Source organism: Ursus americanus, chromosome 1 (genome assembly GCF_024610735.1).
Source record: "Ursus americanus isolate L20-20 chromosome 1, mUrsAme1.1.p, whole genome shotgun sequence".
NCBI classification, from domain to species: Eukaryota; Metazoa; Chordata; class Mammalia; order Carnivora; family Ursidae; genus Ursus; species Ursus americanus.
The window spans coordinates 93,673,437-93,688,622 of NC_142127.1; the positions used below are offsets into that span (position 1 = coordinate 93,673,437).

At 46.3% G+C, this 15,186-nt stretch overlaps 1 protein-coding gene across 1 annotated transcript in view; it reads right to left on the reverse strand.

The window, feature by feature from the left end:
• Positions 1-2,058: 2,058 nt before the first annotated feature.
• The window catches only part of WDFY1 (WD repeat and FYVE domain containing 1), a 46,539-nt gene continuing 33,411 nt past the window's right edge, over positions 2,059-15,186 (reverse strand). Inside the window, exons 8-12 of the mRNA XM_045775266.2 lie at positions 14,546-14,651; positions 9,000-9,101; positions 7,367-7,497; positions 6,202-6,310; positions 2,059-5,400 (exon numbers count right to left, since the gene is read on the reverse strand). Coding sequence (XP_045631222.1) covers positions 5,341-5,400; positions 6,202-6,310; positions 7,367-7,497; positions 9,000-9,101; positions 14,546-14,651 — 508 coding nt within the window. The 3' untranslated portion in view covers positions 2,059-5,340. The remainder of the gene's footprint in view (positions 5,401-6,201; positions 6,311-7,366; positions 7,498-8,999; positions 9,102-14,545; positions 14,652-15,186) is intronic.

The window sequence follows — 15,186 nt, forward strand, 5'->3', positions numbered from 1 at the left end:
GTCTAAGGTATAGCCAAGGAGACTCAGGAACTGAAGAGTGAAGGGAAGGAAGGCTGGAACGCCAATACTTGAACTACTCACCTGAGCATGTGTTTTACGAATGAATGGTAAGCCAGTGAAATCTAGAAAGGGAAGGCCAGAAACAGGGACTTGCTCAGGTGTTTCCACTGTCCAGCAACCTTGGCAATGAGCATATCAGGCTGTCAACGATGGCATCAGTCATCCAGCCAACTTTTCTCCCTCTGTGTCCTTGGCTGCTAAACAGCTTTCCAATGATGATTCAGGTTCTACCTAGACTGTCCTAAAGATATGTGGTCTGGGGGCACCTCACTGGCGCAGTCGGTTAAGCTTCCAACCCTTGGTTTCAGCTCAGGTCATGATCTCTGGGTCACGAGATCCAGCCCCACCCCCCCCATCAGGCTCTGCGCTCAGTGCAGAGTCTGCTTAAGATTCTCTCCTCCTCTCCCTCTGCCCCTCCTGCTCATGCTCTTTCTCTAATAAACAAATAAATCTTGAAAAGATATATGTGTTCTGCCTGGCAGATAGAATTCTTATTGTAAATTAATAAACTGGAATTCCATATATTAAGACATTAAGATGTGTCTTTTTATCCCCTATTCAAGGGAAGAAAATTCAAGTGTTGGCAATGGTGTGAAGATATTAGCAGTAAGAATAAACTTAAAATATGCACATTGTTTGTCCTCGTAATTCCCACTTTAAAGCATTTATTCTACGAAAATAATTGGAAAAGTGGGAAAGATGAACATACAAGCATGCTGAGTTTAATGTTTTTAAATAATGTTTTAATTAAAGTTACAAATATTCTAAAAATATACGGTCTAGTTTCAAACATGGAATTGGTAAAATAATCGACAGTTTAGCCATATAATGGAACAATGGGATACTGCGGTCCAGGCTAGGTGATGCGGCAGTGCGTGCGCGCGCACACACACACACACACACACACTCACCCTACCCAGTGGATTGAAATAACAAAGATTAATTGATTTCCCATGCAAAGTCCACTGCTGGTCCAGCGCAGTCAGGATATTCTCCATCAACACGCACTTCTGTGACCCCTGTAGGAAACCCATGGAGGGTAAGCCTCTCACCTGCCATTACACACTTCTGCCCGCACGTCATTGGCTAAAGCAAGTCACGTGGCCTCACCAGGCCCCAAAGCGCCGGAGCCCAGCAACCTCAGCGCGAGTCTGCCAGCACAGAGCTCGCCTCCGCCACCGCTGAGAACGCTCCCGTGGAGCTCTATTTTTTGATATGGGCAAAGGATCCATAATATATCAGGTGGCGGGAAAAAGTACGGCCCCTGAAAACTGTATCCGTATGTGTCTGTTATAGATGCATGCGTGCATTTAAGAGAAACACTAGAAAGACACACAGCCCAGGTTTAACAGTGTTTTCTCCGGGTGGTGGGACAGAGGGTTTAAAACAAATCTTTTCAATACATTTTGGTATTATCTTTTTATTTTCGTGTTCTTTTTATTCTTTTTTATTATGTATTATTCTATTACATATTATTTCTTAAATAAAGCTATATTGCTTTGAGGAGAAACAGTGAACTGCCATGCTGGTTTCTAAGAAGTCCTCTTCCTATCAGTTCTCCTGTGAACCACCCTGTGTTTATTCACAAGACCGAGCTGCTGATGTGGAGAACTGGGGCACAGATGCTGGTGTGCCCGTGCAATCTGGGGAGTCTGGACATCCACAGCAATCGGACTTCGGGGCTTTGCAAACTTCAGGAGACAGAATACCCAGCCCCTAACCCTCACAGGAAACCCTCATTGCACGCTGGCACGTGAAGACAGGTGGTATGGAGAGGGCAAGTGCTTTCAAGTCAGACAGACGGACCGACGGACAGGATCTTCTCAGCTTTCTCATCTGTGGAACAGGGACAGTAACACCCTGCAGAAGCGTTGCCAGGACTGAATAGCAGAATGCAGGCAGAGCACAGAGCAGGCAGAGTGTGCTGAACACACGGTGGCTCGTATCACTGCCCTATGTCCACATCAAACGAAACAAAAGCTACATTAAGCAACAGAGTAACAAGCAAGGAACATTTTATTGTGTATGTATATTCTCAAAAAAAAAAAAAAACCCACAAAAACAGAACCCACAAACAGGAGCAAAGAACAAAGTTTTCTAACTCTCTGGGATACACAGGGCACCATATCTTATAGAAACATAGCTAGTACAAGACAAAATGTACTAATCAACATTGCCCTTTGCTTCCCCAGTCAAAAAGACTATAGAGTAAAACACTTTAAATTGTATTCTAATATAAATTTGTTGCACAATGAAACGATTTACTCAAAGAGTTACTGTATAGTAAATTGCAGAAAAGAGTAGGCATTCAGTAATCTGCTCACAATTAACAATTAAGCAATAGACACTTGAATACACAGAGCATGTATTACTTAGTTGTTAAACCTCACATTTACAATGAGCAGATGGTTCATCATTAATAGTAACTGGTTCCTTACATTTTAGAAGACACCAGATCCAGGAACGGAAGGAGAAGTAACCGAATGAAACCTCATTTTGGAAAACATTTCCTTGGGTCTGGGTCACCATGGAATTTATTACATATTTAGGCCAGTTTCAACAGTTTAAAAATGTAGGTAGTGGCAAACTGAATTCTTAAGGGGAGAATCAGGTGACACGTGCTAGAACGCGATTTTTTGTTCCTTTCCTCCAGGCAGCAGGACAGAAGTAGGACATCATAAACAGAGATTTACAGCATACCGAATAATCTATTTCCAGCAAATGCCATGGGGGTTTTCTATCATTTGCACTAAAAAAAAAAAAGGGGGCAATTTGAGAACATGTCTCGAATGAAGGTTTGACATTTCCTTACCGCAGACATACTAAATCTAAAACGTAAGGATCTTCTCTAACATTCTGTACTTCTGAAGCCCTAGTTGTAGAAATTAGCGTGAGTGTTCAGGAATGGAAAACCCATGAACTGTTACTTGAAGAGCTATTTTAAATGACCCGTTTAAGAGTAATACGGTCAAAATAAGGCAACAACTAGAAGCCTAGCTGGCTCTTCCTTGTGTGTCCAGTCAGCAGAACTGAGAAAATAATTTTTGCCCACCTCTATAAAAAATATTACCCCGTTTGCTCCCTAGCGTGTAGTAGAGACAAGACAAGCCTGCTATGTGTGTTCTTAAAAAGAAAAGTGCTAATAGGCTCTGCTGGAGAGAAAGTTAATGAAAACATTCTTTCTTTTTCCAGATACCCCTCTCCAATTCTTCCCCACCTAATGCCTTTCCTCTTTGACTTATATTAGCTTAACCCCTTCAGAGGTGCTTTCACAACCTTCTATTCTCTACAGAACACTGGGTTTTTCATTCAGGATTTTTTAAAATAAAAGAAGGTTGAAAGCTACAGCGTGATACTGTGCTCAGTCTACCACAGACTTTATAAAATCACATCTTACAGAAGTTAAAGGCAAACAGAAACCACAGTTCAGTACTCATCCACATGGCAAGAAACAGATCATATCCTAATTTTCCTTTCAGGACTTCACGAAATCCCCAGGATAGCACCTTTGTATGAGCTGGACCATTAACTGAACGAGAACATTCAACACTGCCCTGTGAGATCCCATCCCTCCAGTTTCCTTCCAAGCTGTATTATCATACGTTTCGCAAACAGCTTACGAAAACTTTTTCAAGGAAACACCTTTGCCAGGTGATAGAACACAAAAATTATACAGAGCAACAAAAACCCTTCAGTCTTATTTCTGAAAGCAAGTCAATTTTTAATGCAGATCATTCTAGAATATGAGGTGCCTGACCTCCTTTCCTTATTATTTGTGTTACTTGGCCAGTAAAACATCTTAATTACCTGTCTTAAACATTATAGTCCCTCTCAGTTGTTGTTTAAAAAAAAAAACAGACTTAATCCCTTCATGGTATCACATAGAACCACCATGATGTCTTGATATGATCCCAACACAGTGACACAGTAGTGGGTTTTTATCAATGTCCACTAGTAAGACTAACAAAAATACTGTTGCTATCTACCTTAAAATCTGTCTTTAAGAAAAGCAGGCCTCTCTCCACTCACTTGCATAGCCCTAAAGTAATAGGTATGTGTACTATTGTTAAAAACAAACAATCAAAGAAATAAATATTGGAATATTAAAAGACGGGCCCCCCCATGCCCCATCTCTTCCCCATCCTGGTACTACATGGCCAAAAACTTTTAAAATGCCATTTGATACAAGAGAATTCACTAGTTGCTATGAAAGCAATTTACGAATTAGGAATTACTGTGCAGGACCTGGTTAACAATTACAGCTCTGGGTTACTAATTCCCTTCTATGAGATGGTAATAATGTTCCTTACAATGAAAAGTCAACATAGTTTAAAAAGCTTTGGAGTTCTTTGCTGAGGCGTATTATTATTAAACTGCCACAATATCGCAGGGGCCCATCCTGGAACTACACACAGAATGCGTCTTTTTAGGAGGACTGGGCTGTTCCATGGAGCAGACGATCACCTCCCTTCACCATCATGCTGCTGGCTGGGCTGGTTTTCCATTTCCCACGAGTCCTTACTGACAGCAGTGAGATAAAGTCAGGCGGCTTGTGTGACTCCCATGATAACAGCACCATAAAAACGTTTTGTCCTCAGAGCACATCTGGGGGAAAGGGAAGGATGTGGGCCGTCCAGGCTAATAAAGAAATCTTACGGCTCGCTTAGGAACAGTGTGAAGGCTGGCCCCTGGCACCCTGGCTGGCCGGGGGGAGAACGACTGAGCGCTCCAAACACCGAGTGCAGATGAGGGCGCTACCTGACGAGAACAGAGACCCTGAAGAAGAATCACTACGTGTACAGAGTAGTCACGTCCTGCCAGTGAGGAAGGAGAGAGCTCTGGGTTCCTGGGGTCCTCCTGCACCCCTCGGGAAAGAGCAAGTCCTCCTCCCCTCCTCCCTGCTCTAACGACAGAGCCACAGGAGCCCGTGCAGGGCCAGCAAGTCTGAGGGGAAGAGTGTTTGCACTTGGAACTGCTTTGAGAACGTTCTAAGCTTTAACGCTTTTGCTCAATAGTTTTTCCTCTAACACTCTCCTTTGCCAAATGACTCCTTCAGCACGCGTGAGCTCACTGTCCGCGAGGAAGTCTCACTGAAGTCACTCCTTTCCTCAGGGAACCACGACAGATGAACACACCTGGCATGTTTTTTCTTTTTAAAAGTGTTGCTTTGTTTTTTAGTGGCTACCGTCCATTCACGGGACCGTGACCGCGGGCCCACGGGGAAGGGCTGCGTTGGTGCAGGGGCCGCGGGGAAGGCGCAGGCCTCGCCCGGCTCCCGGATCAGCGTGCAGCAAACCCGGTCGCCAGACTGCAGCCCACCACGGGCGTCATGTCCCAGATCTGCAAGAGAAAGAACACGCCAGAGAAGGCGGCGCTCATCACAGGGTCCGGACGCAGAGTTCACACCGAACAGCTGCTAAACTTGAAAAGGGGGACAGAAGAACTCATTCTTTCATCTCAAAACCTTCTCAAGATCTAGAGACAAAGCCCCTTAGGACGCTAAAATGTGAAAAAAGCTTCTAAGTGGTATCTTGACACCTGAAAATTACATAGTAATGTTTTACTGTAAATTTAATTTCATTTTAAATAAAAAGCCTACTGGGAAAAGCCGCTATTTAAAAAAAAAAAGTTATGAAATAAAGTGTGTCATGGTTTCACAACTCAGTACAAAACACTTGCTTTTAGTTTCTGTGTTAGTGACCCGAGGAACTTAATGAAAAAGCATCTGGTAATTTCTTACAACGAGGAAACCTGTCCAGGCGGAGAGGAACACTAGGCGGGGAAGGATGACCAGGGATAGGGGCCGGCTAACGCCCCGACCCTCTGGGGAGGCAGGACCCCCGGGGGGGGGCCGACGGCGACCCCGGGCTGCCAGGCCCCAGCAGCTACTCTGAGAGATGGAGGTGGCGCAGGAACCCCCTGGAAGGAGCGGCCACCGCGCCCGGAAACTCGCAAACTCAGGGTTTTCATGCTGCTCCAGGCTGCATGGCTGCTTAGAAAAAGGGAAGGCAAGCCTGCCGATGAGAAAGTGAGACTGGACTGACAGCCGTCTGTTCGCGGTACACTCACGGAACACTCTACACACAACACACACACACACACGCACACACTCATGCTCGCTGGGACACGCGAGCAGGTTACCTTTACGATGCGGTCGGTCCCACAGGTCACCATCAGTCCCCGAGCAACGTCCATGGACATGTGGGAAATGTTATGTTTTCCTTCATGAAAGGTCGCCAGAGAAGTCCGACTAACAGAGAGAAGAGAGAAGAGAGACCGCTGAAAGCTCACCTGTTGCCACAGCTGACGGAAGAGTTTTCTTGCAACATAAAAGCAGCACAATGATAGTGTTAAAATTTACCCCTAAAAATGTGGCTACAGTTTGGAAAACTGTTTAGAATTAGAGGACAGAAAGGATAAACTGCAAGACTGTTTTATATAAGGTTTGACAAAACTCTCTAAATAACTGATTTTTTAAAAAATTAAAGATAATTTTTTTTTACTGTTAGTCACCATACAGTACATCCTCAGTGTTTGATGTCGTGTTCCATGATTCACTGTTTGCGTGTAACACCCAGTGCTCCATGCAATACGTGCCCTCCTTACTACCCATCACCGGCCTATCCCATTCCCCCACCCCCCTCCCCTCTAAAACTAAATAACTGATTTGTATTTTTTTAGTGCAAAGGCTGGTGTGTTCCTAGACATAGAGCGAGGGCCTTTCGTAGTGCAGAGGAACGGCACTGCAGGCGCGCCTGCCCCGAGGGCCAGTCCCCCACGAGGAGGCTGAGGCTTCCCCAAGCTCTGGGCCCTGCAGGAGCGGCTCGCACGGCACCAGCTCTCGCTCTGCTCCTGCGCCCGCAGCCCCAGCCTCCCGAGGAGCACGCATGGACCGACACCAGCCATGCCACACTGGCTTTCAACTTGGGCCTCGGCCAAGCTTTGCCAGTCGAGCACTTTCTACAATGATTCAAAGGAAAGGCAAAGAAAAGGAAATTCCCAGGCACACGTGAGCCAAGCTTGGGGCCCTGCATGCACCGGCTCTGCACTGCCTCTGTGTGCGCTGGCCTTGACCCTGCGGGGGCTCAGGCATGGCCCGCTGCTCAACGGCCGCACTGTCTTAGCAACGGCACTCCTCAGTGTTCGGGAGAGGTCTAAGGTCATGCAGCCAGGACAGAAGGCCCTCCCCAGGAGCGGGTTATGCAGCTGAGCAGAGACGAACAGGTGCGCAGAAACACATTCGTGTCATTTCTCAGGCTCCTCCCCCTGCAGGCGCCCAGAAAGACAAAGACCCACAAGCACTCACTCCTCGTCTTTGATGGAGTCGTAGCAGGAGTCGCACACCCGGACCTGGAACTCGAAGCCCATGACGGGGTAGCTGGAGCGCTTGCTGCTGCACTTGCCACACACGGCCTGCCCGCACTTCCGGCAGTGATGCTTCAGCAGGACCGGAAGGAGGGAAAGGAGGAGTGTAACTTTTGCTGATGCTCCCGGTGTCCCGTCAGCGTAGGGGGATGGGCGTGGGGAAGATTCGCCCTGAATTATTATCACCCCGTTCAGTGTACCCATTTACATAAAAGACAGACAGTGTCTACACTTGCCAAGGATTTCCAACGATCCCTGTTGTATTGGTCAAATACTGCTTTTTATTCATTCATATTATCTGTCTAGATGTCCACAAATTACATTATTAAAACCAACTTCAAGTTCATTTAGGAGCTCAAATGACTAGAGGTTTCAGGAAAAAAAAGTCTATTCTTGTATCAAAGAAAAGTTTTGAAATAATGTAATATGACCTTATGAAGAAATAAATATCCATAATCATATGTTTTATTATTTCTTTTAATCTTTCAAATTGTGATCCTAGAAATAAGCTTCAAGAACATTCAAAAGAGTCTGGTTATTAATTCTGTCATATTCATTTACCACTAAAAGTGACCCATACTTTTCCTCTCTCTTCTAGTAGTTAATTCATAAGATGGAAATTAATTTCTTCATGTTTCCTGCGGAAGTAGGGATTATCTCGCCCATCAGTTACAATGCACCAGTTACCAGCAGGCATGCACTGCGGGAAGCAGGCTGACCACGGAACTCGGGTTCCATCTCCGAGCATCAGAATGTTAGAGGAATGCTAAGATCACCCCTGCATTGCCTGCCAGTCTCACAGCAGACCTTGTGGAGAGTAGCTTTGTAAGTAACATTAAACAAAGTTCATTAACACACACAAACTTTAGGCCAGTCCCTCATAGAGGTGCAAAGAAATAAAATCAGCATTCTTTTTTACTTACCTGCACCAATTCATATTCAATCTGAGTGGGCTACCTTCAAGGTTGCTGTAGAAATACGTTTTTTGTAGGACTTTAGAATTACATGAATTCTAGTGATAAGGGCGTCTCTGAAATCTATAGGCTATTTGGGACATGTTTCTTTAAAAAAAAAAAAAGAGTACCAGAAACATGCTTAATAAAAATGTTCCAGGTACACTTAAATGGAACAATCTGTGAATAATACAAAATTCTTAGTGTCACAGTAGTCCAGTGAGGGCCAAATTGTTACGTTTTTCACAGAGTGAAAGCATAAGGTTTACAACCGTATGACCCGCTTCATTCTCATTTTGTGCATGGTTAGCACGGAACACTGACTTGGACAAGCAATACTCCTAACCGAAGGATCTTTCATGTATTTACAAATAGGCTCTCGGTGCTTCCCGTGCATCCATGCTTTTCCAGCGCTGGACAAGCGATGGAGCACTTAGGTAAGATCTCGCTGGCCCCAGGAAAGGTCCCACTCATGGTTTGTTACACAGATAGTGATATCAAGAATGCAAGAGTTCATAGCACTTATAGGAAAAAGTATGATTCCAAGCAAAAGGACAGATTAACACCACAAAGAACAAGATACTTGATTAAGCCAGTGACAATTCAACGTTGGCTACTCACCTGTCTCAACCCCAGCGTCTTTGTGTCCCACATCTGCTTTATATTCCAGAAAAAGGGCTGCTCGCATTTCTGGCAAGAATCACTCTCTAACCACTGAGGAGCCTGGGGAAGGAGAAAGTCAAAGCCACCACTGGAGCATCTCCTTTTTTACTAGGATTTCTCAGGGTTAATACAACAGTTTCAGACCTTGCTGGTTGTTAGCATTTTTTTAAAAACTTCTCAATATATTACAGCTGTTGCCATATTCACTCTTATGTGTTTTCAGTAATCTCTCTCATTTTAGCAATGTTGACAGGATTGTTCGATTTTTAATCTATAGATAGGAAGGAGTAATTCAGTTTTCACTGTGAACTCCTCAGGGCTGTCTTCATGTCTTTCTTTTCTGTGCCGGATATTGTTTAATATCTATTTCTAGTTGAGTGACAGCCCATTTCTTACAGAATCTGGTGAACTACCATGTGGGAAGTCTTGTGAGGTCACAGGGTGACCAACAGGGGAGTTCTTCCAGGTGGGTCTCGTGTCACACAGATTTGCCACCCCACCGCCCCAGCTTGGCACTGTCTCCTGTGTGCACACACCACCCCCAGACCTCCGCTCCAGCACGGGCCGCTCTCGGCTATCATCCTTTATGCACATTTCCTTTCTGCCACTAACCTATTATTCACCAGGCTTGCCCATCTCTGTGTATGGATAGCCTGTCACAGACTAGGTTCTCAATGAATTTTTATTGAAATAAAATTTTTATTTATAAATATTGAAATATTTATAGAAAATATTTCTCTAAACAAACCATTAAAAATTGTATCCAATTAGGGGCACCTGTGGGTGGCTCAGTCGGTTAAGCGTCTGCCTTCGGCTCAGGTCATGATCCCAGGGTCCTGGGATCGAGTCCCACATCTGGCTTCCTGCTCCTCAGGGAGCCTGCTTCTCCCTCTGCCCCTCCCCCCACCCATGCCCGCACTCTCTCTCTCCCTCAAATAAATCTTAAAAAAAAAAAACCCCCACAAATTGTACCCTATTACAAGATGAAACGGTTCAAAGCTATTATTTAACCTCAATCACTTATCACTATATATATGCAGTAACAACAGAAAACATGCATTTCTATCAATTAAACCAAAGATTATGATAATATAATCCTTTTTTGATCCTGAAATTGGGATGCTCAAGAAAAATATCTGTGGTAAGAGGAGACGATGCTGGGAGAGTCACAGACACCGCACCACACCGACCCTTCAAACACAGGCAGTAAAGACAGAGGGCTTTCAACACTCAGACCGGGCCTTCTGGGGGCTTCCAGGACTGGTGCCACACTTCCTTATTTTGCTTCCTATTGCATCAGAACTTTTGACTTTCCTATTTCTTATTTTAGATATGTTACTGGAAATATTTCTACACATGACAGTCGTGACAAAGGTATTTCTTGGTGGGGGGCGGGAGGAGTACTCCCAAATCGCATGAACTGGGCTGAGACAGAACAGAGGTTCTTTTACCGGGGACATACTGGAAAGGAGGAGGATGGAAAGAACGACAGAGACGTGCACCTCCATGAGAAAGACTACCATCTAGATGCAGAATCATCTCTTTGTTTCCGTGCTCCACAGCACAGGGAAGGGCGATTGGGAACAGCGCTTGTGCACAACGCCCCCCACGGTGGGTCTTGCCGCCAGCAGCACAGGGGAGGGGACACAGGTGGTCTCACGTCTGAGACCCGGGCCGGCCGGACTCCCACAGCACCACATGCACTCAGGACACAGCACAGGACGTGTTCATGGCAGCAAGACTCAAGGAGGAGTAACCCCCTTGTAAGGGTGTGAGGAGGGAACGAGCAAATATGGGTGAAGTGCTCGCACGGTGCCTGGTAGACAACGTGTCCTCTAAGTCCAGGCAATGTTCTGAGGATCTGCGGCGCCTTATTTCACGGGAGTTTCCACCCAACCCCGGAGCTCCAGAGCCATGTTAGCCTCACTCTGCAGGCAGAGACCGCGGCTCTGACCCTGCCCTGTACGTGCGGAGCGCGCGGGGGCGACCCCAGGCGATACGCCAGCACAGCCCGAGCGCCCGAGCCCGTCTGCCGCATGCGCACAGCAGCTGCACGGCGGTCTCCTGGGTCTGACCACGTGAGCGTCTCCACACGTGGTTCTGCGGCGTGACCACCAACAGAGCCGGGTCCTTACCCTCCGGAGCACCATTCTGTCCAGGGGTTTAGGAAACACTATTACTTGGCTGAGCTGGAGGGGAGAGGGGCTCAAAGGAAGAAAGGGATGCATGAAGTCATCTGAGATAACAAACAAAAACCATCAGAAATAAACAGGCTTTCCGGGACAGTTTATTATAAGAAATACCCGTCACTTTCTACGCTGTCACGAACCATCGTGTTATATGCTTACTCCCTACAAAGAAAAAATTCTCTTTTCTAAGAAAAGCAAAAGAGAACATTATCAAGTATTCTCCTTCACTCTTTCCTACCTTCTGCTCCATCTGCCACAGCTGCACAGAGGTGACGTCACGAGAACAATTCCCCCGCCGCGCTAGTACCAACCCCTGCGATAATCCCCGCTGTACTAACGTAGACCGCATCCACCACTGTGTGCCGTGACACACCCTGCGATCTGCTAGGTTAAAGTTCTCCTTTAAAGGGGAGTCATTCTAATTATTACTGCTCATTTCCATTTCATGCCTACTTCCAGAAAGCAGCCCCTCTAATTATGATCTGGCAGGGAGGCAACTGCCCCAATCTGTACTTCCAGGTGACTCAGAAAGAAATTCCAAGCAAGCAGCGTGGGGCTAGAGAATCTGGGACTAGTTCTGTATGCCTTTGCCTAAGGAAGTCCCACAATTACACAAATCCTAACCCAGGGCCAGAACCTTATAGATCATAGGCCATTTCCCTTTGCACTATACTAAGCTGGTTTAAAAAAAAATAATAAGACTATTAAAAATAATGCATTTTTAAAAAGATTTATTTATTTATTTTAGAGAGAGTGTGCGTTGGGGGAGCAGAGGGAGAGAGAAAATCTCCAGCAGACTCTGCACTGAGCGTGAAGCCTAATGTGGGGCTCGAGGACCCCGAGATCACGACCTGAGCTGAAACCCAGGTGCCCCAATAATGCATCTTTTTGACATAACTGGCTTCCCCACCAACACTGTCAACTACTGAGAGAGAGAAGCTAGTAGAGTGCGATATGTTACCAACCAGCATGTCAGTGATCTGGGAGAGTCTCGCACAAATGATAAAAACAGAACCGTCTACACGGGAAGCAGCCTGAGTGATGGGGCTGTCTTTTCTTCCCCTAGACGTACAGATAAACTCCACAATCGTGTAACCTTGAAGGTGGGAAGCTTGCTTTTATTTTGTTACTTTTTTTCCCTAAGAGAGTTTACCAAGGATAATAGTGGACAGAAATCCAAGTAGGTAAGCCCTTAGGAGAAGCACCAGCAGCACTGGCCCAGGAGTCGCCTTCCCACATGAGCTGGGAACACAGCCTCCGAGTTTTCTGTGCTCTCGACAACAACAAAACAAACAGGCCAAGAGAAACCAAACAGTATACTAGCTGTTCTCGATCGCTGTAACCAGCAGCTACTGTAAAACACAGTTAAAATAAATCTTTGTAAGGAAAGTGTCCATAATTAATATTAAGCCAATGTTATATGTATTTAATAATGAGTTACCTCAGGCCTTACCAAATATTTTGCCAGCACACAGGTAATCAAGATTTCCTCTACTTAACTCATCTCACGAGGTTGGTAGAAAAGCTAGCAGTCACAACTTCTCCACCTTATGGACTTTATTTTATTATTTATAGGGTAGTCTATTTCCTTCATGAGATGACAAGCCTACTAAAAACAGGCAAGAGTCTCTGCATACAGAGCACGGTAGCCAGAAAGCCTGGAATGAGTCATGTCGCCCTGATTACGTCTTCTGTGGTATGCTGAAGACGCAGGTGTATCCAGTGAAAATGAGACTCCCAAGTAATCAGAGGCGACACGAAACAGATGTGTGCGGAGTGTGGCGGGAATGGTGCACCCACGCCAGGCGTCTGCTCCGATGGGCGCAGCACCCTGGCCTCTGCCCCCGGCACCACTCCCATGACGTCACACAGCACGTGCGCAGGGCCATGCAGCGTCATAGGCCCTTTATGATGCATACGCCTCTGCTCCCAGACTCGCCGGCCACTCTGTAGGGGCTCAGGAAACGTCTGAAGTTACACCGTAAGTCCTTAGTCCCTCACACTCTAAAATCTCTTCTGAGTCAACAAAAAGTCAACCTGTCTGCTATTTACATCACAGGCTGGAAAAAACAGATAATAGCCGTGCTGGCGGACATGAGAATGGAAATCCTGCCTGGAAGTCATCTGACAACATCTATAAAAAGCCTTAAGAATGTGCATCTCCTTGTCCCAGAAGGTCTATTTTCAGAGATCTGTCTGAAATAAATAATTGAACAATCACATAATGACAAGGTCAAGAACACTCACTGCAGCATTATTTAAAATAGAAAAAAAGACCAAGTTGCCCATGGATAAGAGAACAGACTGGTGGTTGCTGGAGGAGAAGGCTGGAGGTGGGGGAAATGGGTGGAGGGGGTCAAAAGGTGAAGAATTTGGGGGTCTCCTAAGGGCTTACCTACTTAGATTTCAATCCACTATTCCTAGCCTTGATAAATTCTTAGAAAAAAAAGTTACAAAATAAAAGCAAGATTCCCACCTTCACGGTTACATGATTATGGAGTTTACCTTCTTCATCACAAGGAATGAAAAGTTTTGTAACGATGGGTGGTGCTGGACACTAACTGGGCTCACGGTGGGGATCACATCCCAATACATACGAATGCTGTATCACTACGTTTACACCTGAAGTTCATGTAATGTTGTGTCAATTATTTCTCAATTTAAAAGAAGACGGCGAGGTTGTTGAGACAATCAGTATATCTGTCTCAAGAACTAGAAGAGGTTTTGGAAGTTATGTCACTGAACGATTCCACTTTATGGAGGGAGGGAACAGACACTCGGAGAGACACGCCTCTAAACGAGGTCTCACAACTAGTTAGCGGCCCCAGCAAATTAGAACTCAGGTCTCCTGAAGAGAACACGATGTCGACACGCGCTCAGTGGAAAATAAAAGCAGAGAACAGAGATATCCTTCCCCAGGTAAACGTGAGGAGCCTGGTGAGGTCCCTGGCACTAGTCACAGCAGGCCTCCGAGAGCAACGGGGAACAGGGATGCCGTGGGACCACCACAGAGCTTCCCAGGGCAGTGCACAGCGCGTGCCCCGGTGACACGGGGGACTGTCTCCAGCGTGTTCTCAGTGTACGTCTCCAGACTGAAAACAGCCCACAGGCTCAGTCCGTGGGCAACGCCTGTCGCTGCGGAAACTCACACATGGGGAGAGGACGCGGTGCAAAGTGGCCCGCAGGACCTTGTTAGACAATGACCGGTAAACACAAGGGAGAGGGGCTGGGGCTGGGACCTGGTCGGCATCGAGAGCCAGCAGGGTGGGAAGCCGAGAAGCCAGGTGCTCAGCCTTGCCCTGCTCACCCTCTTACCTCCTCTCTGCTGACGTCCATGTTCCACACTGCAATCCCACCGTCCGAGGAACAGGAGACCAGCTGCCTGGTGAGCTGAAGGTAACACAGGGACTGCACTCTGTCACTGCAAACAACACACATCGGTCACTTGTCTCAATGTGGAGAAACAGACACTGTCTCCATGGAGGCTCCACTCTCTCCCCTGGCTGGAACCAGTGGCTGGCATTTTATCACTGACGATTTGGCATGGTATTGTGGCTTCTAGTTTAAACGTGAATCAGCGCTCTGTGACTTATTACACAGCCTAAGAGTTTCTATGAAATAAACACTACTTTCAAGTCAGTCATGCAGAATTGTAGGCCACAGATAGGACGATGGCTATGGTTTTCAGGACCAATCGCTGTGGTCCACTCCTTTCCAGGCACGCAAGACTCACCTACCTGTTCGTAACAAAGAGCAAAGGAGGGGTGACTCCCTCACCACAACACAATGCCTAAGAACAGGTGATGTGACGCTACAGAGACGACTGATACACCCACACGTGCCCATGCGCTCACTCGTGTGCACACGTGCGCACACACACACGCACACACAACGATGGGGCGAAATCTGCCCCCTTCCTGTGTGCTTGTTAGACTCCTTCTCCGGATGCCCTAGGA